A 24,045-nucleotide genomic window follows, 5' to 3' on the forward strand; every position below is an offset into this window, starting at 1 on the left:
TGAATTTGTGGCATGTTATGATGCAACAGGACAGGCAGTGTGGCTTAAGAATTTTATTCCGGCATTAAGAGTTGTGGATAGTATCTCGAGACCTATCACAATGCACTGCAATAATTAATCTGCAGTATTCTTTTGCGCAAATGATAAGTTATCTGGTGCTTCCAAGCACATTGACCTCAAATATCGTGTCGTGAAAGATAGAAACCGGGACCGCACAATTAAGATTGAGCATATAAGTACTACAACAAATATTGCGGATCCGCTCACAAAAGGTTTATCACCATCCCTCTTTCAGAAACATGTCCTAGGTATGGGTTTGGTTGATACTTTTGATCAGGTCCTGGTTCAGGGCCATTAATATTTCCCCAAATAAGAATAAGAATTCTGACAAAGTTTTTCAGTAAGGCTATGGGTAATGTTATCCCAGTATGCCGTTGTGTGCTGACGATGCATTGGTCTAGTACTTGCTGATTTACGGAGGATGGATTTTAGTTTAAGTTAAGTATAAGTTAGTGACAGAATAAACATTAAGTTTAAGAATAAGTTATTGACCTTCGGTCAAGGGGGAGAATGTTGGTTTTGATTTGGTTGACCTCTGTCAACAACAGAACCAAGAGAAAAGGGGGAGATCTCACCCCGTGAGTTTAGGGATCGGTTCAACAGAACCTATCCGCGAATGCCTTGATCGGGAGGCAAATCTAAGCCCATTGGGCTCGGCCCTGGGCCTACAGTGCTTATAAATAAGATGGTTAACCCCAGGGTTAATCGAACCAAATCCTTTTCCACCACCACCGATCATTCAGAGCACTGGAAGGCTCAAAAGCGTGACTTCCACGCCCGGGGCAGTGCTGGTGGCGACCTGAAGGCCGCCGCTACCCCGAGAGGACGCTCAAGGAGCGTCTACGCCATGTCCCCGACACCATCCATGCCGTCGACGACGTGACGTCTACATCTACTTCCAGCGGCGCCATGGACACCACTACCGCTGGTATATGACCGAACATTACCATTCCGCATTAGTTAATGTACTAGGGGTGATCTACTTTGGATTAGTGATCCTGGTTAACACTACAAGAAATGTGGTGATCTATGACGAAAATTTTATGACATTTTAGTTGAGCGTCACAATTGCACACAATTTATGACGAATTTAAATGTATGGACCCTAGGTCCAGAACTTTGTGACGTTTTATTGAATTCGTCATAATTGAGCCCACAAAATATGATGTTTTATTGAATTCGTCATAATTGAGCCCACAAAACATGACGTTTTAACATTAATGTCATAGAAATCATCATAGTTATTTTTGACATTCTTCATTTTTAATTTAAGTTTTTACTTCTCTTATTTATACAAATATCTATTGGTACTCACCATAATTATACAAGCTTTCTCTTGATTCAATGCAAGCCAGGTCACCACCCCAGGGTTACGGTTAATAAAAACAAAAAAAGCACCTTCGGAGCTGCACATGCAGGGGGTCGAACCCACGATCCTGCACTACGAAAATATTTTACCCACCACTACACTACTAGGCATTGCCTTTTATAGGATGTGCAATAGAGTTGAAATGGTAAAAAGTGAAAAAATGGCGCAGACATGGATTCGAACCGGCCACCTTCCGCTCAACAGAGAGCGCAGCTACCACTGCGCCGCCTCCTTTTTTGTGCTCTCCATTGCCTTGATATATATTTAATAGTCTGAATACATGCTTTGAATAAAGAAAAGAGAAGGCTATGTGGGCCTTAGTGAGCCGTGCGATTATTGCCCCTGCTGCCTGATGTTGTGCAGGTGTGGGATGATTTCGGCCCATGTAATGTATGAAGCGGGTTTGACCATTTTCTTTTATTTACTAAAATACTGAAAATTGTCTATTTTGTCTGAATTTTTATGTAGCTCAAAAAATAGTGATTACAATTTTATTTCACCCCTAATAATGTTTAGTTTCCATAAAAATGCATAAAGTGCAATGTCACGTCAAATTCAATTTTGATTCAATGTTTAAATGCATAAAGTTCAAATTCAATTTCCAATTAATTACAAAACTTTGAATATAATTCTTGTCATGTCCAATTTGTGATTCTTTATTAGTATGTCAACATATCTAGTTCAGCCCTCACCCGATTTAGGGTGCATAGAGTTTGAAATCGTTATGAGGTATTAATATCCTCAAGTTTGACTTGACTTATATGAAACAAGGTGAGAGATCCATCCATTTTGTGAAACAAGATATATCCTAATTTTTGCAAAATCCAATGAAACTTTTATTTCAAGTTTAAACATCCATGAAATGATTCAATAGAAATTTCTAGAATTTTTGGAGAAGTTTTTGGTATTAGTATCATTATTTTATAATAAGGTTGCAGGTAGATGTTTAAATTATCCCTAACAAACATTTAAAATTTTGTTCCACTTTCGGGATATGAGCTATAATAGAATGGATACACATAAAAATACTTTTTTTAAAATTTTTAATTATTAATTGAGATACATGTAGATCAAATTGTAATTACTTTTAATAAATTCACAGAAATTCATTTAAAATATTAAAAATAGTAAATGAGTTAGAAAATTAGTGAAACTTATACTGTACCCTTTATATGTATTATTATACTTATAAAAAATTAGTTGGTGCATATAAGATAATCATTTCTATGTGCTACTTCACAATTGTGCAATAAAATAAAAAGAAAAAAAGAAAAATATTAAATGTACAAGAATGAAACAAAGCCCATTGCAGCCTAAACAGCCCAATTATTTGTCACCATCCATGATCGATCCAATGGCTCTAGATGCGTTCGCATGCTATATAATCTGCTGGCTCAGCCCCTAACCCTAGCCGAACCCACTGCCACCCTTCTCCCTCCGCCAGTCCGCCTCCGTGCTGCAACGCTTCTCCCTCTCCCTCTCCTCCTCACGCCGCCAGCAGATCCACCGCAGAACGCTCGGATCCCGGGCCCTCCCTGTCGGATCCAGGGCTCTCCCTGCCGGATCCGTCGCCTGCCGTCCCGGGAGGGCAGTTCCCGCTCTTCCCGGCTGGGGCACGGCGGCTGCGAGGCCGGGGTGCCGCCGCCATCTCACGGGCGGCGCGGCTGCAGCTCGCCCCGGGTGCGGCCTCTACTGCACGGCTGCCTGCCTTCTCGCCGCGTGGTGATGTGCGCATGGTGGCTGCTCCCTGCTGGATCCGCAACCGGACGCTGCCTCCCTCTCACGGCTCGCCACCACCCACCGCATGCTCCCTGCTGGATCCGCCGCATCCAGGCCCGCAGGCGCCCGCTCGCCGCGCCTGCCAAGCTGCCGCAACGGCGCAGCCTGGAGTGCCGCCAGCGCCGGACCGCTCCCAGAGGGGCAAAGGCTGCGCAGCCTGCAGTGCCTGCCGCCGTGCCGCCCCCAATCTAACTGGCTGCCAACCAAAGTAAAGGTAAATCCCCTTCTTAAATCTTAACCCTAGCCTGTAGTCTACAGATTAGTAGATGAGATGTCGCATATAGATTACGCGCCGATATGCTTGGGCCTCGAGGATTTCTACACGCGCTGTCTCTATCTCCGCATACAGGAGAGGCGATTGCCTCAGTTTCCAGAACAATAATAGTTCCCCCCACCGCTGGCTGCAATGCTCAATTATTTCTTACTGTTGTTTGTTATTTCTGATGCATTCCTTTCTGATTTGACCGACCAAGCAATAGATAACAAGTATTTTGACTCCCTTGGTACATAGACGTCCTGCATTTAAGTGCCTGTAGGATGCTGGTGTGTGCTCACTCCAAAGACGTCCTACCACCAAGGCTAGTTGTTGAGTGCTGGTAGAAAGGATACCCGTGAGATGGATCTGCTAGTATTAAGTGCTAGTTAACTTATTCATTGTGCTCTCTGCAGATATTTGATTATTAAGTACTAGTTAACAAAAAAGTAGCTCTTGTGAGATTGACTTGATGGCATGCTTGAAACCGATCACATTTTTTTCATGGCATATATTTGATTATTGTTTGTTTACTGGTTATAGCATTTGAGAGTGATCTCTTGGTCAGTTCAATTCCCGTTGCCTATTGTTTCCTTCATATTTTGAAGTCTACCATTTATCTGTGCATATTTTTTATACCATGCCAGGATGCTAATGTAAATTCAGTAATGAAGCTAGTTTTCTTTGTCTACCCTGGTACCCCAAAACAAAGGTATGAAAGCATATTTGTTATTTCAGCTTTAACTTCTCCAGCAAACCATGCCCAATTGATTAGCAGGAGGTCTGATCCTGCAATACAAAAGCTATTGTAGATCACCGTGCCCTTTTCTTCTCGTTCTTATTATCAGATTTTGCTTCATGTAGCTAACGATAGGTTTTTGTTTTGGAGGAGGGAAGTGCTGTTCTGGGTCTGTTGCTGCTCGACAAAGGGAAGCAACGCCTTTTAGGCTTTAGGTTAGGTAATTGCTGATGAATCTTTCTCCTCACCTGCATGTTTTGCTATTTGTTGCTCCTTTCTATTCCTGAAAAAAATACTTGCACAGAACACTTGACATTCATGAATGTTGGATCATGCCTATACTTGTGAAGGATTAGTAGAGCCCACAGTTCACAGTTCTGCAGTAGTACTGTTCCCTTTGCAAGTTACCCCGTAGTTTTTATTACTATGGATTGTTAGTTATCTCTGCAGATTGCTAAGTTTGTTGGAAAGCATTAACTACCATCTTTCTTTTGAGCAGCCAATCTTTTTTATTCCCTGTAATTCTCAAAAGTTAGCTATGCATTGACATTAATTTTTCAAGTTTAAATCACATTTATTTTCAACTATGGCTCCATGTACGATGTACAGTACCCATGTAATTACTATATCTCAATCTATAACTTGGGGAGTGCCTTGTTATGTATGCAGCTCCATCTTTTCAAGTACAATATCTGCTCTAGTTTCTATTACAATGTTATCTTTTCTAGTTTTATATCAACAAATATTATGTTCACGGTCATTAGAAAGTGGAATCCAAAATGCTTTTCTATTAATTAAGATTGGTTCTTGGTTGAGAAAAGTAATGCATCAGTTGTACTCACCATGTGTGCTATATCATGTGCAGGTATGCAATTAAAAGCTGAGAAGGATGCAAAATTTGAGCTCGTGCTTGAAACATGGCTTCGCTTGAAGCTACTTTTTGGCATATTGCCAGATTTTGTGCTAGATTAACTAGACTTAAACTTATTTCTTGCTGGATCAAATAACTTTGATGTTGTATGTATGTGATGAGATGTTGGATCAGAATTTATCTATATATATGAGCTGGTTTATATCTTGATTTGTGCTAAAATGATAATTGATTAATTAGAAAAATAGGCTGTATTTTAATGGGCTGACTATATGCAAATGGGCCCAATGCAAACTGACCAACTAGCTTGCTGCTATATCATCATTCATGTGGCAGCCATCCCATGTCAGCAGGCATGTCATCATGTCATCGACCACGTAAAATTACATGTCATCGCCATGTCAGTAGCCACGTCATTCTCCATGTCATCATTGTGTGACATGGCAATTGAATCTGTGATGAAAATTATACTGTTTATGATGTTAATTTTCGTCATACAAAACGGGTTTGGGTTGGGCTTCGGGGCCCGGAGGCATTCCATGACGGTTTTAAAACGTCATGGATCAAGCAATCTATGACGAAAATTTAAGGAACGTCACGAGGTGTGATCTATGATGCTCAATACATGACGTTATTTGAGATCGTCATAGATACTGTTTTATGACGGTTTTTCAATGATCTGTGACGAAATTCAATCGTCATGGATCAACAGATTTTTTGTAGTGTAAATCAAGTTTGTTCTAATTTTTGTTAGATCAATCCTAACACCTGTCCCTCATGGTCACCACCAAACCACAATGGTCCAACTCCGCCAAAGGAACATGAAGCACATCTGTCTCACCCACAGCCGACAAGAGCCTGTCATCCGCAAACGCCCTATCCAACCGTACCTTGACATTTCGGTTACCTTCCTGCCTATTATCCCATGTGTATGGTAAGCCCGAGAAACCAAGATCAGAGAAGCGGCAGTCATTGACGACATCTTGGAACGCTGCTACCTGCCATGGCTCCTGTTCATTGACCCCAAACTGCTCCTCAGCTGTAAGCACTTCATTGAAGTCACCCAAGCACAGCCATGGGGCATCCGACTGCGCTCGAAGAAACCTCAACAGGTACCAGCTCTCCTTCCACCACTCCCTCCTAGGCTCCCCATAGAAGCCCGTAAATCTCCATTGCGTAATATTCAGCTTGTCACAAGAAAGAAGAACATCAATGTGAGATCTTGATTTGCTCAACTCTGATATCACCACTCCCTGGCGCCAGAGCAGCATCAAGCCTCCACTTAGACCTTCAGACTTCACAACGATGGTATTTTGGAAGCCGAGATTTCGTTGTAAGCCAACAGCATGCTCCTCACCCATTCTGGTTTCCATAAGAAACACCACCTCGGGCCTCCTTTCCTCCACCAAACGGCGGAGTTCTTGAACTGCCTCGGGCTGCCCGCAACCCCGGCAGTTCACACTCATGATATTCATTGTGCCCGGCGGGGGCTGTCCTTCGCAGCCGCCGCCGATCTTGCATTTGTTTGAGTATAGTGTCATTTCTGCTTCTTCGTCAACTCATCCGAAGTAGCAGCCTCTATGTCCCCTCCATCTCCATGCAGTTGGTTCACCCCTCGCTGACACCAGGCCTTTTGGGACAATAGCTCGCGAGTCAAGAGCTGGTTCATTGAGGTCCGGCGGCGGGGATGACCCAGGATTTGAAACATTTGATTTCCTCTTCCTTGGTATCTTCCCTCGGTCGTCCCCTCCCTCCTCAAAAAGCTTACGACTTGAATTGGTATCCTCTGACAGACCATCCTTCCCAATGTTCTGCCCTGATGTTTTCAGCGGTGAGGTAACCTCCTCATCCACTTTTTTAGCCGAGTTGCGCTCGCTTGAATTAGCCGTCGTCCCACGTGATTGCTTCGATGTAGCCGACGATCCACTTCCAAACATTTCCATCGCTGCCTCCGAGAAGCTCTGCAGCTTCTTCTTTTTTGGCTCAAAGACCCGCAAATGGACATCATATGGCAGCTTGCCATCCTTATCCCGAATAAGAGGCTTATCACACTCCAGTTGTGAATGCCTCATGACACCACACGACAAACAGTAGAAAGGGAGCTTTTCATATTGGATATCATACCACTCCGGTGGTCCATTGAAACGAACATGGCACCTTTTATGCCATTTCGAGTGATTTTGGTGATCGAATGACAACACAACATTTGTACAAATATGATTGTTAAGATGACCATTCTCAGGGTTTTAGGTTCAAGTGATGACAAAGAGAAAGAGAAGATAGGCGTAGCAAGGCCCGAAGGGCCGCCCCTACGGGGATTCCGCTTGTCGGATCAGTAGCATCGGAAGAACCGATGCCTAAGCATCGGTGCATCCGACGCTTGTCGGAAGAACCGACGCTATGATGTTTGGTGCAGAAGGGAATCGAAGCCAAGTCAGCCTATAGGCACCAGTTGAACCGACGGTCCAAGAAAGGGCATCGGTGCATTGGGCATACTGTGTACCAGAGACGATGTCAAGTACCCAGGAGAAGTTTCTTTAGCACCGGTTCAACCGACGGTGCATCGGAGTATTGCGTCGGTGCAATGACGTCAGCGCCCAGGAGAAAATTCTTAAGCACCGGAAGAACCGGTGATGCATCGGTACAAAGCATCGGTTCAACCGGTGATCACTGCGTCAGCTATCAGGAGTTCAACGGCTCCTTCGGGTTATGAGTGACCGGAAGAACCGACGCTACCTCAGCCAGAGGCATCGGTTCTTCCGGTGATACGCAGATTTTCTGCTGACCGTTGGAGCAACGGCTACAAGACTTGGTGACCTATATATATGCCTCACCCCGGCCATTTGAAGTTTGCTGGAGTTGCTAAACATCCAACACATGCCCAAGAACATCTCTAAGTCATACAAGAGCATCAAGATCATATCCTTAGCCCTTAGCACACTTTGAGAGTGTTGTGTAAAGGTTAGCTCTTAGTGAGTGTGATTGCAAGGCCTTGAGCCTTTGTGCTGTGGTTCTTTAGCGAACCAAAACAAGAGCTTGGTGCGCCGGCACCTTGGAGCGTGAAGCTCGCCGGCAACGTCATCGAACCTCCGACTTGGTGTGGAGCGGCGACGACATCTTTGTGCGGGGGACGTGGAGACCCCCATCCTTTGTGGAGAAGCTCCTTAGTGGAACCCGGGGCCAAGGTGACCGTGATTGTGTTCACGGAAGAGATTTGGTGGCCGAGTAGCAATACTCTTAGTGAGTGCTACAACAACGTGGATGTAGGTGTGCCTTTGTAGCTAACCGAACCACGGGATAAACACCCGCGTCAAGAGTTTGCTATCTCCTATCCCGCTCTTTAAGCTTCCGCATTTCATACTAGCAATTTGTGTGCCTTTACTTTCATAGAATAGTTTCTTCATAGGAAAGGCTATAGGTTGCTAAACTCTTTTGGGATAGGGGTTTCACACTAGAACAACCTAGTTGAACATCTAGATAGCATGTTTTAGTTTAAATTTTGTGCAAACTAGTTGGAGCCATAGGTCAAAGTTTTTATTAGTGCCTAATTCACCCCCTCCCCCTCTTAGGCTAGAGCATCCGATCACTTTCATCATCTTTTTTCGTTTTCAGAAGCACTCCACGTCTAACAGGTTTGGAAATTTCGATGGCCACACGAGCTCGCAGGAAAGGGCCACTAGCTTTCCCATCACTGTCTACATCCATTTTCTTCACCTCGCCAATCAAGCCCATGGCCCTTGCACCCCTGCGTTCATTCATCCATCCCAACTGAAGATTCATGATCCTAACCCAAATATCCATGCGGTCAAACCTGATCTCAGATGGTTTGAGATTCTCATCGTAATCACGCAGCACAACCGCATGTTTCCCCACCACCCATGGCGAGCCGCCGAGCGCCCACTCCATGTCTTGCTTGAAACCGAACTCCGCCACGAAGAGATTATCACCTCTGTTCCCGATTGTTCTGATCTTCAAGCCATACGGATTTCCCCACGCTGGTTTCATCACACCGTGGACCGTAGTAGCATGCACCATTGTCGGCAACAAGACTTTGCCAACTAGTGCCCACTCCATTACTACCTTCTCGTTCTCCTCTCCGTTGCTGAAAGATGCCACTTCCCCCTCCTCTGCAGTCAGATTCAGGTTCTTCAACAAATCAACGACGGAAACATCCGGGTGATCCCTAGTTCCATCTCCAGTCCGAGCCATGGCGTCGGATCGGAGAGGAAAAAAGCTGTGCCGTGCGCAGAAGAGTGCAGCACGCACGAAAAATGATCCCGAACCTAGGGTTCCTAAGCGGCGCTGGCCCCTAGTGGGAAGATTGTTAATCGGCGGCGTCGGGCGGCTAACCGTCGATACGCAGGTGGCCGCCGCCGGCTGGGAGCCGGTGGGCGGGGCGTGGGCACCAGGATCGGAGCGATCACCGGCGTTGCCGGTCCAGGGACGCCAGAGTGGCGCCTAGGACGGCTTCGGGATCATGATCGCCATGGGATCACCTCGGTTTCGCTCCGAAAAAAATGGATCAACAAAACAAGAGGCTACTTACGCCATCAATGTAGACAGGTATTTCCTGGAGATGTTGGAAATGGAATTTGTAGCACGAGCGATATATAGGGCCCGTTTGGTTTGGCTGTAAGGGGTTGTGGCTGCGGACAAAGTAAATAAGCCAACCAAACAGGGCAAGGTGAGATCGGAGCTTTCTGCCAAAGTAGCTATTCACTAGTTTAGTTTTCACAGCCAGTCTCGAGCTGCTTTCGCCGGCCGTGGGATCAACATTTTTCATGTAAATTACCCACTACCATTGATTATGTGCTACCGATTAGATCTTTTTCTTCCGATTCCCCTCCATCCATGAGAACAGGTGAGTGGGCGCTCCTCAGCCGGCGGTGGCGCACCTCCTGGCCAGCCGCCCCTCTCTAGAGGGTGCGAACTCCGCCGGTCCAAGCCACCGCCGAATAGTGCGAGCTCCTTCGGAGCGAGCCACCGCAGTCCCGCGACCATCTCGTCTCTCCGTGGCCATCTCCCTGCAGTGGCAGCCCAATCCGGCGGCTGCGTGGCCAACCTCCGGCCTCGGCGCGCGGCCTCAGCCCCGCAGGGAGCACTGGGAGGAGACAGAGGAGAAGCGGAGGTGGGAGAAGGAGGCGGCGAGGAGGGAGGACGGGAAAGGTGAGAGAAGGAGGCGGCGAGGAGATGGGAAAAGATGCGGTGACGAGGAGATGGGAGAAGGACCTGCCGTTGCGCGCACGAGCTCCTCCTTTGTAAGGTCCGCTGCCGCCACTCCGCCTTCTGCGCGGACTTCGCCTCCTGCGCAAGCTCTGCCGCCGGTGTGGCCTCCCCTGTGGGAGGGCGGGCGCCGCTGTGGGGCGAGCTCACCTTCGGTGCGAGGCCCGGCCGCCGCTCCTTTTCGTGTTGAGAGGGGGAGAAGGGGGCTGACGAGCGGGTCCTGTCGTTAGTGAGAGAGGGAGAGAGATGAGGGGAGAGGGTCGTTTAGTAGCTTTTTTTCAGAAGACACAGCTGCCCAACCAAACGACATTTGACTTTCTCGAAGTTCATACCTCATAGTAGCTTTTTGCACAGCCACAGTCTACAGCTACTTTTTCAAAAGTCACGGCTCAACCAAACACACCGATATACACAGCGGAAATTGAGCTTAAAAGAAATATCTACACAGAAAAACATAATCGGCTGGATAAGGAGAACACAAAAAGGGCTGAACTCAAAAAAAAATTGCAGGGCCCAAAAACGTGTTGTGGGCTGTGGCCCAGCTGGGCGTGGTGGAGCCATCGCCGATGGTAGTCACCAACCCAAGTGTCCCTGAACGGCGAGGATTGATCTCCACTCTCCCTAACCTCGGCTACCCCAAGTCCCCAACCCCGCCGCCGCCTGCCGGCCATCCGGCATCGCCTTTCCCACAGCGTGTGCCCACGGATCACAACCGTCGCCGCGCTGCCCTCCTCCCCCAGCGCCATGCTAGTGTCTTCCAGGCAACAGATGCGCCAGGGAGGGGCCGTTGAGTGCCATGCCAGGTGCCGACGTGTGGATTTCATGGGGTGACCTCTCCAATTATTTGACAGCCACCCAGGCCACCATCCGAGAATCTTTGGTCTAGGTAAATTAAGCTTCATCTCACTCACCTTTATTCTCCTCTAAATATGAACTGCGCGCATTGTTGGTTATTTGCTTAATTGCACATCTATTTGTTAGTACTACTGTAGAAAAAGATGCAAATTTGTCCACAATAATATGTTTTGAAGCACTGTGTAGTGTTCATTTTACTCGAACTAATGCGATTTTCGCTCTACTTTCCTAGGCACTCCATAGTTTCAACTCTGTGAATTATAGTTTCGGTTAGTGGCTTAGTGTATCTCATGCTGATTCCAAATATTTGGTGTTATCTGTCATGTGAGTGTGCCCTACTTCTGTGAAATGCTGGAGATATAGTATTTTGATATGTTTAGGCTCTTCATGTAGCTCTAAAATGTTGAGGAAATCGCAGACTTCACCTAGTAAGCCATCCCAATAAAGAAATGAATGGGCAAGACAGCTACCTGCCTACCTATTGTATTAAAAAGGAGTATGAAGGTACAAAATCCGGATGGGGTTGCGAAAGGATAAAAGATAGAGGAAATCTAACAAAATTACGCTCTCAATTAAAAAGATGTTAGGTGTTTGCTCACCCAGTGCCAAAGCCCGGGCTTCCTCCTTGATCATAGCTAGCAAAAGGAGTGTTGGCATCTTGTTGTGGTTGGTGAATATATTAATTCTCATGCCATACAGATCCTTGAAATCAAGGAATGCTACGGTTTCTTGGGAACTCCTGGAGTCCTAGAAAAAAGAACAAACCACCATTGAGGAACAATCTTGGTTTGTGGCCATTAACATGGCTGGATCTCATTAAGTGAAACCTGCCTCCCAATTTCACAGAAGTAGGTGAATCCGCAGAGGTGGCTTGAATGCAGGAAGTGGCAACTGAATGTCCTCCACACAGTATCAGGATTCAGGACCACGTCTGAGGGGTTGCAGGGACAATATCCACTGATCAAACACTGGAAGGCAGGATTTTGCTGATGTTGGTGGGGTGCTCAACAGGATTGATGCACAGATTTGGTTTTATGGTTGAGGAAAAGGCTAGCTTTTTGCTGGTAATAGGCGATGAGGGAACTAGCAGTAAGGGACCAAAGGCTCAATGAAGGAGCAATTGGTAGGGGTATAGGACAGTGGGTGCAGGTGTGGTGCCTTCCTGCCATCCTGCTTCCTTCCAGATTTCTAGCTTTCCTCTCACCTAGTAAGTCATACTTTCTAGCATTCTAGCTTTCAACTCTGTGACTTTGCACCAGATCACACCACCCTTAGCCTGCCTCAGCATTAAAATTTGGCGAATTTCTTGTATGTTAACGTGCTAATTATGACAATAGATGCATAGAAATCATAGATGTTGAGAACTTTATATATGAGCTGCAAAGTTTTGTAATCTGATTCATGAATTCATCTCATGCCATCCTTACCATGCACACACCTCTGCAGGAAGCACGCCCTGCAGGTGGGCTTGTCTTCTTCCTTACTCCCACTAATTTCTTGCAGCCACTTATTACAATGAATATCCATCGCAACTAGGGTGGATGGGGTCGTGTGTGTATGGCCAGATGGATATGAACAAAAATTCAGTGAGAGGGCTGGAGTGAAGTGAAAACTTACGATTCCTAGGGTTGTGTAAAGTGAAACTAATAGCAATATGTAATGTAGCGCGTAATCACAAAGCAAACAGATACACACAGTGGAGATTCCAATAGATTCTATTTAAACTCAGTTTAGTTAAGCATGTTCTCTCTTTCTGAACTAAGAACTTTGTTTCCTTGTAGAGGATTCATGACTCCCAAGTGGGTTTACGGCTACCAAGAAAAACAAGAGATGACCACACATTGACTAGAATGTTGCAGTTTGAAATTTAGAAATTATCCATCATATGCTGCTGTATACAATTAAGAACAAATCTATTGCAGTAGAAGTTTTTTTTTCTTTCTTTGTTAAGCAATATATTAGCAGAAAATCTATTGCAGTAGAAGTTCTTTTTCTTTCTTTGTTAAGACAACATCATGCCTGTGCTTTCAAAGCTGCCAGTGACTAGTATCATCTGACAAACTTAAACTAGAAATTCCATGATATAACACTTTCACAAGCTATGACATACGCTCGACCTGTTTCCTGTTGTTTGTTCGCCAGGTGGTTTGCTGCATATGCCCTTGGAAGCAATGACAGTGTTTCTCATATCAATAATGTGTACTTTGGAAGCAATAAAGTGACTTCGGCCAACATTTCTATTGTTGTTAGTGTGGGAAATACAATCTTATACCTGGATGCTGTTATGATATTTTGCCGGTGTGTGAGGTAAAACTCTGCTTTCCTTTATGACCTCTTGGAGCTTTTCTCCCATTTTTGTCCAGGCAATTCCATTTCTGTTTAATATACAAGGCAAGATGGTCCATTTCTTCTCTTTTCTATGCAATGCACATATATGTTACCAAACTTCAATTATGTATGTGCAGTTTGCATTCAAATGGGACAAATAGTTTTTGATAAATTAGTGTATGACAACTAGCTCATGTCATCTGGTAGGAGTTCCATATTATTATGAAACAAAGGAAAAGCTACAGCCTGAATTTTACCTGCAATATTCAAACCCTTCACCTATAAATAGTCAAAATGTGATTCTAGAAGACAACTAATATTTTTTCATGTTTGATCTGGTATTATTTAAGTAGCATGTTTCAGTTGTATGTTAGAAACCAATCACAGGCTGCTACATATCACCTATATGGCATAGATATGACACTAGTGAACATGGGGCAGTTACTTTCTTATTTAGAAAGTCTAATCCTGCAACAGCGGACCACATTACTTGCTTCAAGCAAGACAGTCCCAAAGGGGCATACCCCGGGTTTCTAGGGTAGATAAGTACAGAGGATAACAGAAATTAGATCGAGAACAAACTGTCACCACCAAAACCTCAAGAGGGAAACCGGGCAACATCTTCCCGCACATTATCACCACTCTTCCTCCTCTCCCTGCTCCTCAGGATCTTTAGAGTTGCTGGAAGAAGCTATAGAATTGGACTCGGCTGCTGTGCAAGATCCTTTTGTGCGCAGGCGAGCAGAACATACGAGCTTTTCATGCATTTGTCACTTGGTAAACTCTGCAAACATATCATACTATGTCAAGCAATGGCTCCTTCAATTGGTCATGCTGTTGGGTGTTGCTGGGTGGTGTGTAACGCCATCTGGCCCCAAGAATTTGAAGCAGACCCTGCATATTAATAGCAGTTGATGTTATATATACAAATTGTGAAATACATAATGTTATAATTAGCTATCTAATTTTTTTTGTACCTGCAGACTAGGAAGATAGATTCTTGGGTCCTTCACATACTTTGCCCACACGCAAGTGATAGCACTGATCATTAGAACAAAATGGGTTGCAAAAAGTGTTGTGTAGAAGGTTTCTTCTGGCATTGTCTTGGACAGGGAGAAAATGACAAAGGCGACAATTGAAGCCACACTGAGGTAGGTCAGTGTAGAAACTACACTGACACATCGCCTTACCTTACCAAATGTTGCCAATAGCAGTCCAACAATCCAAACACTGGCACATATGGCGAACAGTGCAACCACAACTTTTTCTTCAAGACTTGGAGAAGGGTTTGTGTTAGTGCCACTATTGATCTTCAGCCTTCCGTGCATTTGGGTGCTATCTGATATATCTATACTTTGTACTTTGGTTGGGTAGAAAATTAGAATCAGTGGCAAAGCGAAGAAGACAAAATTACCCAGCAGGCTTTTGAATTTGCTCATTTGAATGTTGCCTCTATTGTGTGTCCTTCTTTGTCTTCTATTCTTTATCCTTCTTATCACAATGCTTCTTCTATTGAATTTCTTTAACTGAAATAAAGTTTTAGCAGTAATTAAACAATTAGTTGTATGCCTATAATTTCTAGTTCAGCAGTCATTAAGTACAGCAAACAATCATTAAGTAAATGCAGTAAGCAATCATTAAGTAAATTCAGTAAGCAATCATTAAGTAAATGCAGTAGTCGCGGTTAAATACCAGGCTGCTCTGCTCCATGGCCTTTCTGATTCAGGAAATTTCCCTTTCCGGTTGGTCATTCTATCGACGCTTATTTGAGCAAAAGTTCAGTCTGACAGCCCTTATCTGTTATTCTCTGAAAACGGTACTACATTGCATGAACTTGATTCAGAAAGAATGTGATGACGATGATATATAGGAGCAGATTCAAATTCAACTAGATCCGCCACATGACGCAGGCGGCCAAATTTCCTCAGAGTTTTGGGTTTCTGAATATTTTAGTTGGAAAATAAAACTGTTCGTGCAACTTTTATATAAACTTGTCTAGCTAATTCTTGTCATAATTCTTGCACATATGTTTTTTTCATGCATTAATTTTTTGCACATAATTAAATTTGTGCCATATATTTTCTGCAAACATGCATAATCCTCTCTTTCTTCTGTATATAAAACATGAAACCCATCCTGTCGATCGTATCACCCCATGAAGACAGAAACCCAAACAAGATGGGCCATCGATCGAAGTAATGACTCGCACGGAGCCATTGCTCCATGGACGTGGCGTAGTTCATCTTGAAGCTAACCACAGTTACTAGCTCCATCGAAGTAATGCAATTTTGAGTCAAACAACCTAAAGTTTAGCCAAAATATATAAGGAATTATGAATATGCATGATATCAAATAAACATCGTTAGATTCATGAAATACATTTTCATAGTACATGTATTTGCTGTCTGAAGTGTTGACATTCTTCCTTACAAACACAATCAAACTTAAAATAATTTAACTTAGCACGAAACTAGAAGTGCACTCTTTCTAGGATGGGAACATATCATGAGCAAACCAATCTCCCCGTGTAAACTATGGAAATTTCAATATGGGCCATTAGATTAACATCCAAGGGGAGGGGTGCAGAGAGGTGGGAGGGGGATTTGCAAAAGTGTGATTACCCAATCCAAGGGCGGGTCCAGATTGTAAAATTAATCAATCCCCCATACCTCTTGGATGTTGATCCAATGACTCAGATTGAAGTTTTCATATTTTGTACGGAGAGATTGATTTGCACATGATACGTTCCCTTCTAGAATATAGTGAGTATCATTTAACCATCCGCTAATTTATTAACTAGCGTGCCATAGCACTGTAAATCTTTTGTTACTCCCTCCGTTCTAAATTATATGTCATTCCAAAAATCTTGGAGAGTCAAAGTTTTTCAAGTTTGACTAAATTTATATGACAAGATAATAACATTTATGATATCAATTAAGTATCATTAAATTCTTTGTTAGCTATATTTTCATAGTGCACATATTTGATGTTATAAATTTTTATATTTCTCTCTATAATTTTGGTCAAACTTTGAGATGGTTTGACTCTAAAAAATTCTTGGAATGACTTATAATTTAGAATAGAGGGAGTACAATATAAATGCAAGAGAAGAGTTGATTTTTTACAAACCTCAGCCATAATAGGCTGAAGATAAAAGAGAAGGCGAGAAGTGAGACGGCAACGTGTGCCGCACACGTGACACGTGGCCAATCACCGGTAGGCCCCACCGATCAGTGAGAGGGAGACCCGGAGCATTAGTGATGGCGTAGTGCTCCGGTCCAATCCACCCACCATTCCACCGCTCAACGCAAGACCTAGCATCAGCAAGCTATCCTTGAATCGTGATGGGACAGGTCATCGGGCCGTCGCGTGGTGTCCCCGGCCGAGCCGGAGCGGTGCAGTGGGTTCCGGGAGCCGGTGATCCTTATTCATCGCTCTGTTCGAGAGAGGAACTAACGGACGGATTTCTTGCTCCGTCATGTAAGTATATAGAGAAGTAAAGCGAAAGAAGAACACCAGTGAAGTACAATGGTACAATTATGGAACAAGGTGAATTGAGACCTTTACAATAACCACTACAATAGACATGTAGACCGAAAAAAAGGGGCCCTGAACCCCTCACGTCGCCCCCGCTAGGCGACCGAGGGGCCCTTCCCGCCACCACTCCCAGCCCCTGCCGCCACCTCCCCCTCCCTCACCGTCGCCCGAGCGGTCCGGTGGCCAGCGAGGAAGGCGACGGCGGGGCAAATCGGCCGGTGGGGGCCTCCTGCACCGGGGCGGGGCGGCGACTAGGGGCCATGGCCACCTCGACCGTCAGTGCGGGCGGCTCGCGGCGGCGCCGGCTTGGGTGGCCGGATCCGGTGCCGGTGTGCGCGGATTCGGTGTCCCCACGGCCGGATCCGTCGACGGGCGGTGGGGGCGGCAGCCTGCTTTATTGGTAGCCTGTGACATGAGGGCTTGTCGGCGGCACGGCGTCCGCGCGGTGCGGGCGAGCGGCGCGGCGTTCGCGCATTTGCCGACCGGCGACATGGCGGCGTGGCGCGGCAGCGACCCGTCACGGTGCCCGTGCGGTAGCAGGCTGGTGCCACGGCGGTCCATGGTGCGCCGGTTTTGGACGTGTACGGCCAGCACGTGGCCGCTGTGGAGTTGCGCCCGCAGGGAAGAGCTGATGTGCGGGTGTGGAGCTGCCGACAGGGTGGTGAGGCTGCGGCCAGCGGCGATGTGCGGCGAACTGCGGGACGTCGGCGATTTGGCCTGCGTCTGCGCGACATCGAGTGGCGCGGCGTGAGCTGGCATGAGTTGGCCGTGTTGTGTGGCGGCTTGGTGGCGCCGCCGGCTCCGAGAAGACTTCCGTGGTTTTGCCGGTCGGTGGGTGTGCGGCTATGGATAGGATTCTCCGGGCGAAAGCCTCACCGGCTTCCTGCTGGTGGCGATGACGATGGCGCCCTCGTTCTCCCAGTTGGGGGCGTCATCTTGGAGCCCATCCCTTATGCGCGGTTTTCTCTAGGTGAAAACCCTGTCAACTTGTTGGACGGGCGATGGCGGCGCCATTGGCGTCGTTACCTTCTTGGAGGCATCGCTGGTGGAGACCCATCTCGGCCTGACGGTGGAGGTCTTGCCGGTGGCTTGGCAGGGCGGCTTGGTGCAGGTGGCGAGCTTGAAGGGGGTTGCCGAGCTCGTGCGGCGGCGACTAAAATCATGTTGGCGGCCGGGGGTCGTCACATGGATGTTGGTTTTGGCTGCTTGCAGCGGACTACGGCGGCTGGCGTTACTTGACAACTGTCAGTGCGGCGTGGGACTGCGTCGGAGGGCGGCGCTTGCAGCACCAACATTGTGGGATGGCTTGGCTTGCAGCGGACTGCGGCGGGTTGCTCAGCCTTGCTCGGCGACTCCGGTGTGGTACATCGTCGAATGACGGCGCAAGCGACAACTTGGCTTGCTAGTATGGCGACGGTGGCTGCTACGTGGGTGGCGCAATGCGATGTGGTCGCCCGGCGGGCGTGGTTCGGCTGTTTGATGGGGATCTTGGAACACGGGGCAACACTATTAATCATCCTGACCACGATATAAGAAACGGATTCGCGATACGGAGTACTGTGGTGGATGTGGCGAGGCCCCCACGTGCGGTGTCTTCTGCGTGGTGACGAGAGCGAGGAGGAGGTCCAACAGCGGGTGTGGCGAGGGCCCTGCGCGTTGTGTCATCGTGGTGGTGACGACGAAGGCAGCCTGCGAGGGGTCCGGATTCGGTGGTTTCACTCTGTCAGATGGTGTATGGTGGGGGCAGCGGCACTATGGCGGTAGGTCCTGCGTGGCGGTGGCCTCCTCGGTGTGGTGTGGTGCGGTCTGGTTTTCTCAACTTCTTATCAACATGGGATCGTATTTCGACGGCGACTTTCTGTGCAGGAGAAGGTTGGTAGCCACGGCATCTTGGCTTGCTCGGCCGCCGTGGCCTGCAGTCTTTGAGTGTTTACCCGTGTTGATGCCCCAGTCCAACCGGGTGAGACTTGAGGTGGGATGTTCCCCGTTTTGATGCCCAATCCAACTGGGGGAGTAGAGTTGCGGAGTTCTCCGTGTTGATGTCCCAATCCAACCGGGTGAGCTCTTTTTTTTGTTTCTTTTTTCTTTTTCCTGCCTATAGTCTCCAGTCTTGTATTTTTCTGCTATATCAATAGAAACTCACACTATCGTTATGTGGTTCGTTCAAAAAAAATAATAGACAAGTAGTACTCGTCAATCCAAATTCCAATATACATACAAGTACAATGCCGCCTTGTAATCAGCATGGGAAGAACCATGACCCCTTGGCTTGATCATTGGTCACCAAGCCACCCAACGAAATGGAACGCATTGTGCCGCTGCTCATATCATACACACCACTGGTACACGGTTTGCTACTTGGCCAGAAACGCCACACCGTAAGACTGTCATCGATGAAGTAGATCTGGTTCCCTCGCAAATAGCCACAGTCGTCACTACTAATGGCCTTGGAGGAGTACGGGCTGACGAAGAGCACTTGATCCCCCAAGCTCCTCACTTCTACCCACCGGCACATCTCCAAGTCTGCCTCGAACACCTTCAGTGCCATGTGCGGTGTGCAGTCCTGCTCGGCACGGTAACAATCGCAACAAGGAACGACGATCCATCGTAGCACCATCAGCAGCTTGTGATCACGGGAGATGACGAGGTAGCATGTTTTGACGCAGTCCGGAGTAAAGTAAGGTTCATCCGGCATTATGTGCTCCAACCGGAAACGTGGCGCCTTGATCACCTGCTCGCCCTCGCCATTGCAGGTGTCCTCGGTGACCTCGTGCGCGAAGAGGCTGCCATCGTCGGCGACGGTGTAGAGCTTCCCCTTGTACAAGGCCATGTCTTTGTACCAACGGCCGTCGCGCAGGCCCGCCGACCACGACGACGTGCCCGGGCGGCAGCACACGACGGCGCACGGGCCGGTGATGTGGTAGTTCACCGTGGCGGCGATGAGGTCGCCGGAGCACACGATGACCTTGCTGATGAGGAACCTGGTGGAGGTGGAGGTGGAGGTGGAGACGGGGCGCCGCGAGCCGTCGGGGTTGAGGTCGACGGGCTCCCTGCAATGGCCGGGGAGCCACCTGGTGGTTCCGAGCAGCGGGTTCTTGAGGAAGTGGCGGCGGCTGGGGCTGGACGACCACGGACCACCGCAGCCGGAGGAGCCGCCGCACAGCGTGTCCTCGCCGAGGGGGAAGGAGTGCGGCTCGCCATCCGGGAGGCTCCGGAAGGAGCCGTCGTGGAAGTTGAGCCACGGGAGCGCCGGGGGCAGGCCGGGCGGCGACGGCGAGTACTGCGTCGCGACGTGGCGGCAGCCGGAGGCGAAGCGAGCGCGGTCGGCGAGGGAGGGCAGGCGGCGCAGGACGATGTCCGCGAGCTCCGGCGGGAGCCCCGACCAGCACGGCGGCGGCGAGCTCGCTGGAGCCGGAGAAGCCTGCTGCTTGCTCAGCCAGGCGCCCATGGTGCTCCGACCGATCGATCCTGCTGGACACGCGCAGGTAGCTAGTAAATAAAAGATAATCTGGTTCAAGGCAGAAGAACTCGGATCGTTCGATCATGGCAAAGGCAAACCGTGTTCGTTCCTTCATCGTATCCTCCAAAGCAAGCCGGCTGCCACTACTGTTGAGATCCGATTCGGTCTCCTGCTTGGGCGAAGGAGTGAGGCCGTGGCCGACGACGAGCTAGTCCATGCCTTGCAGTTCGTCTGAGATGGTTAAGACCATATTTAGGACCATATTTAGTACCATAATATTATTGCTTTCAATGTCAGTTGAACATTGTTAATAAATTATCAGAAGTATGGTTGTCAGTCAATCGTTCTTGCTTGGTAAATAGGCATGGTAGAACTCTGTTCCAAAATCAGCAGAGTTGCAACTTGACCAAATCTCAGGTGTTCTGGTTTTTCTTCAGTTTGTTGGATGTGCTATTTACACCCAAAGTTTTACATTTTGTTTCATGAGGATCGGAGAGCTCCAATGTATGTCTCTTCACATGCTTCAATTTTTGAGATTCTTAGTTACACAAGACAATTTACTACTGAAAAGATATCTCTCATTGTCTAACAGAACATTTTTTTTTAATACTGCTAGTCTGGAACCGTCTAGTCTTGCCATTTAGTCTTTCAGATTCTGTATATTCAGATTTAAAGTTCCACAACTGCAAGACAAGAATCCAGCAAATTTTGTCCCTCGCAATTCCCCCAATTTACCTAGTTTTACACGGTCCCTGATCAGGGACGTGACACGTTTGACGCTCGCTGCTTGCCTGAATCTATGGCCTGTCCATACTCGTGGTTTTCCTTTTTCTTTCACGATTCAGAATGTACTCCTTTGTACAAAGCTAAATAGCACCATCGAGCAGAACGGAACATTCAGGCTTTCACACAGTTCTGTACTGCACCCACCGCTCACTTTTGCTGGTTCCTCTTTAGTGTCCACTGCACATAATGCCTCACTAAATTTTTCTTGATCTCTAGCAGACCTAATTGACCATACAGGCATTGACTTGAGGTTGACAGTGTCAGCCAGAGAGCCAGAGGAGATTGTTGTGGCACTGACAAATGAGCAGAGCCATGTTTGAAACAAGCCATGTTTGAGTGATTATTCAAATTTATTTTGCCTAAATACTTTACTCTTGGACAATATAAAGTTTGTAGACTAACATATTTAGTCTGATCTAGTTCTGTTGTGGAAGTATGAGAAGTTATTTTGAACATACAAAAACACAGTCAAAATCTGGTCAAACCATGTATTCAGTCTAAACCTGAAAATCGTCAAGTCTGAGACAGAGCCTGAACCCACCCCTTAGACACTAATTTTTTTCCAAACTTTGCTCATAAACTCTCCACAATTTCTTTCTAGAACTTATCTTCCTATGTTCCAAATTGACATTCACAGCATTTTTTACCGTAATGTACAAAATATTGGCCCTCGAAATCCAGCCCAAAGTTTGCAAAAAGTCTTTATTTGCACATCTCTGAGTTTTCAGCAAAAAGGCATATTTTGAGCAAATTTGAAGCTTTATATCTTTCAAAACGTGCATTTTTTATCCAAGTGTCCTCACTGAAACATGTAGAGGATTCATAGGGCTACAACTTTTATATACAACTTTTCTGATGGAGATTGATAGTTTAGAACAGCACGTAAAATGTTGGATCATTTACTTGAAAGTGTTTGAATTCTAGCTTTTGATGAGTTGGCACAAAATAATAGGAAACACAAATCTTTTTTCTAAATTCATTATTCCCGTATCATATCATGGTAACTTGCCAGACAAATATGTAACAATAAAATTTACAGTGATATTTAATTTGGTGTATGAGCATGTAATATTCCCCATCTTGCCAGCAGTATAGATCATTGTGTTAAATATAATGTTAATTTATTCCTGTGAGAGGCTAAAATGAACTTTTTGGCCAAAGAGTCCGGTACATTTTTGTGAGCGACTTCATGGGTCTTAGCATATTGGCGGACTCAAGGATTATTTTTCTTGATAAGGCCACGTTCTGGTGTTCCCAAGATTTATTCCTACCTAAACCAATAATGTCAACTGCTTATGGAAGCATGCACATTTTATTGGCGAGATAAAATACAGTAGTAAAAATATATATACATATACAAATGTACGGAACAAGAGAGGTAACAACTTTTTAAAAAATATTTTGGATGTTCGAAGGATTTTGCAGGCAGCAGTCGAAACATATTTATACAGCTGCAAAATAATGTGTGTATAATAGTTCCTGATGTTGCCCCTCTATCCATCTATGCACTTTTCAAGCAACTATAATATTACCTTCAATCGTACTATGCCCCTAGTGGAATGGCTCCATTGTCCCATCCAGTGAAATCCAAACTTCCACAGCTACCGAACTGCCTCAGGTAGTATGTATGTTGTACTATATATTTACTACAAGTATGGATCCAAAGGTACATTACATAGGATGTACGCTGGCTGTGTAATGTATGGCACAAACAATAACAGAACACATTTGGACACGGATAGGAGTTTAGAGTCTCAATTATTACTTTATTTCCGAGGAGTTACACAAGTCGGCATGAAAATGTTATTATAGAAGTACAACTCATATGGAATTCAGAAGATGGTAGAACCAACGATGGGTCGCTGGAAGAAGGCTGCAGAACTCGTCAAAGCCAGTTGGTTGACTAGCTGCTGTTGCTGCCAGAAGGCGGCGGGTTGAGCCACAGCAAATGGGTTGAACAGCTGCTGCGAGAAGGCGACAGAGTTCGCAACAGCTAGTTGGTTGAATGGAAGCAGTTGCTGCTGTGAGTAAGCAGCGGAGTTCACGGCGGCTAGTTGGTTGAATGGGAGCAACATCTGTTGCTGCAAGTAGGCGGCAGGGTTCTGCCGGGCTAGCTGGCTGAACGGTGAAAGAACGCGTTGTTGTTGTTGTGCCATGGTGCTCTGTACTGTCAGATGGGCCAAAGATTGCTGCTGCAGTAAGGCAGACTGTTGTTGTAGGACAATGGCCTGTGATTGTAGGATGCTAGCAGCAAGTGCATGCTGAAGCCTGTTGGACTGCACAATCGGGTGCTCATATCCGACGGCTGCGATAGGTGAGAGGTACTGTGGAATAGTGGCAGCGGAGGCGGCTAGTGAGTACTGCGGAATAATTACCGCGGTGGTAGCACTCACAGAGAGAGCAAGGAGTGCAAGGAGGGCAAATATCTTTGTTGCCATGCTTGCTAAGAGGTACTATATGGGTTTCAATTTCTAAGTTGCTAGATTCTATCAATGATATGGGTGGTGGATTACCTACACATACGGGACCTTTTTATACACAAGAGACTCTATGTAGCTTTCTCAAGATTTGTTGCTTGTGCCTCCAAAATTTTTATCCTGATAATCTAGTGATGACATGGTATCTAGTCAATTTTGAAATTTAGTGATAAATCCCCTTGGATTGACGGTATGTGTTGGCAAGACAGCTTGCACTTAATATAAGTAAAAAAAAGCAACTTTTTATCATTTTGGCATTGTGTTGATATAAGTGTGACAACAGCATGGTTGGTTCACCTTTAAGCATG

At 46.4% G+C, this 24,045-nt stretch overlaps 4 protein-coding genes across 14 annotated transcripts; 2 read left to right on the forward strand and 2 right to left on the reverse strand.

Annotated features, from left to right (window-relative positions):
* Positions 1 to 2,856: 2,856 nt before the first annotated feature.
* LOC120645048 lies at positions 2,857 to 5,316 on the forward strand. 11 transcript variants are annotated; one of them, XR_005664078.1, is made up of 4 exons: positions 2,857 to 3,422; positions 4,109 to 4,269; positions 4,351 to 4,420; positions 5,066 to 5,316. XR_005664078.1 is itself a non-coding variant. In XM_039921798.1 (4 exons), exons 1-4 carry the CDS (start codon positions 3,234 to 3,236, stop codon positions 5,170 to 5,172), a joined length of 423 nt encoding a protein of 140 aa, XP_039777732.1. In that variant the 5' UTR covers positions 2,857 to 3,233; the 3' UTR covers positions 5,173 to 5,316. The 11 variants fall into 11 exon arrangements, 2 of the variants coding, with proteins under 2 accessions (XP_039777732.1, XP_039777733.1); XR_005664081.1 differs by having other exon boundaries at positions 4,109 to 4,173; XR_005664080.1 differs by having other exon boundaries at positions 4,200 to 4,269.
* Positions 5,317 to 5,469: 153 nt separating this feature from the next.
* LOC120645901 lies at positions 5,470 to 14,397 on the forward strand. Its single transcript, XM_039922615.1, has 4 exons — positions 5,470 to 5,526; positions 6,011 to 6,183; positions 13,292 to 13,456; positions 14,145 to 14,397. The coding sequence occupies exons 1-4, from the start codon at positions 5,470 to 5,472 to the stop codon at positions 14,380 to 14,382; spliced, it is 633 nt and encodes a 210-aa protein (XP_039778549.1). The 3' UTR covers positions 14,383 to 14,397.
* A 4,856-nt stretch (positions 14,398 to 19,253) lies between these two features.
* On the reverse strand, positions 19,254 to 20,462 carry LOC120645903. Its single transcript, XM_039922616.1, has one exon. It carries the CDS (start codon positions 20,460 to 20,462, stop codon positions 19,254 to 19,256), a length of 1,209 nt encoding a protein of 402 aa, XP_039778550.1.
* A 2,539-nt stretch (positions 20,463 to 23,001) lies between these two features.
* On the reverse strand, positions 23,002 to 23,757 carry LOC120645046 (zein-alpha PMS1-like). The gene has a single exon (XM_039921796.1). It carries the CDS (start codon positions 23,696 to 23,698, stop codon positions 23,093 to 23,095), a length of 606 nt encoding a protein of 201 aa, XP_039777730.1. The 5' UTR covers positions 23,699 to 23,757; the 3' UTR covers positions 23,002 to 23,092.
* Between the last annotated feature and the right edge of the window lie 288 nt (positions 23,758 to 24,045).

Source organism: Panicum virgatum, chromosome 8K, assembly GCF_016808335.1.
Source record: "Panicum virgatum strain AP13 chromosome 8K, P.virgatum_v5, whole genome shotgun sequence".
Classification (NCBI taxonomy): domain Eukaryota; kingdom Viridiplantae; phylum Streptophyta; class Magnoliopsida; order Poales; family Poaceae; genus Panicum; species Panicum virgatum.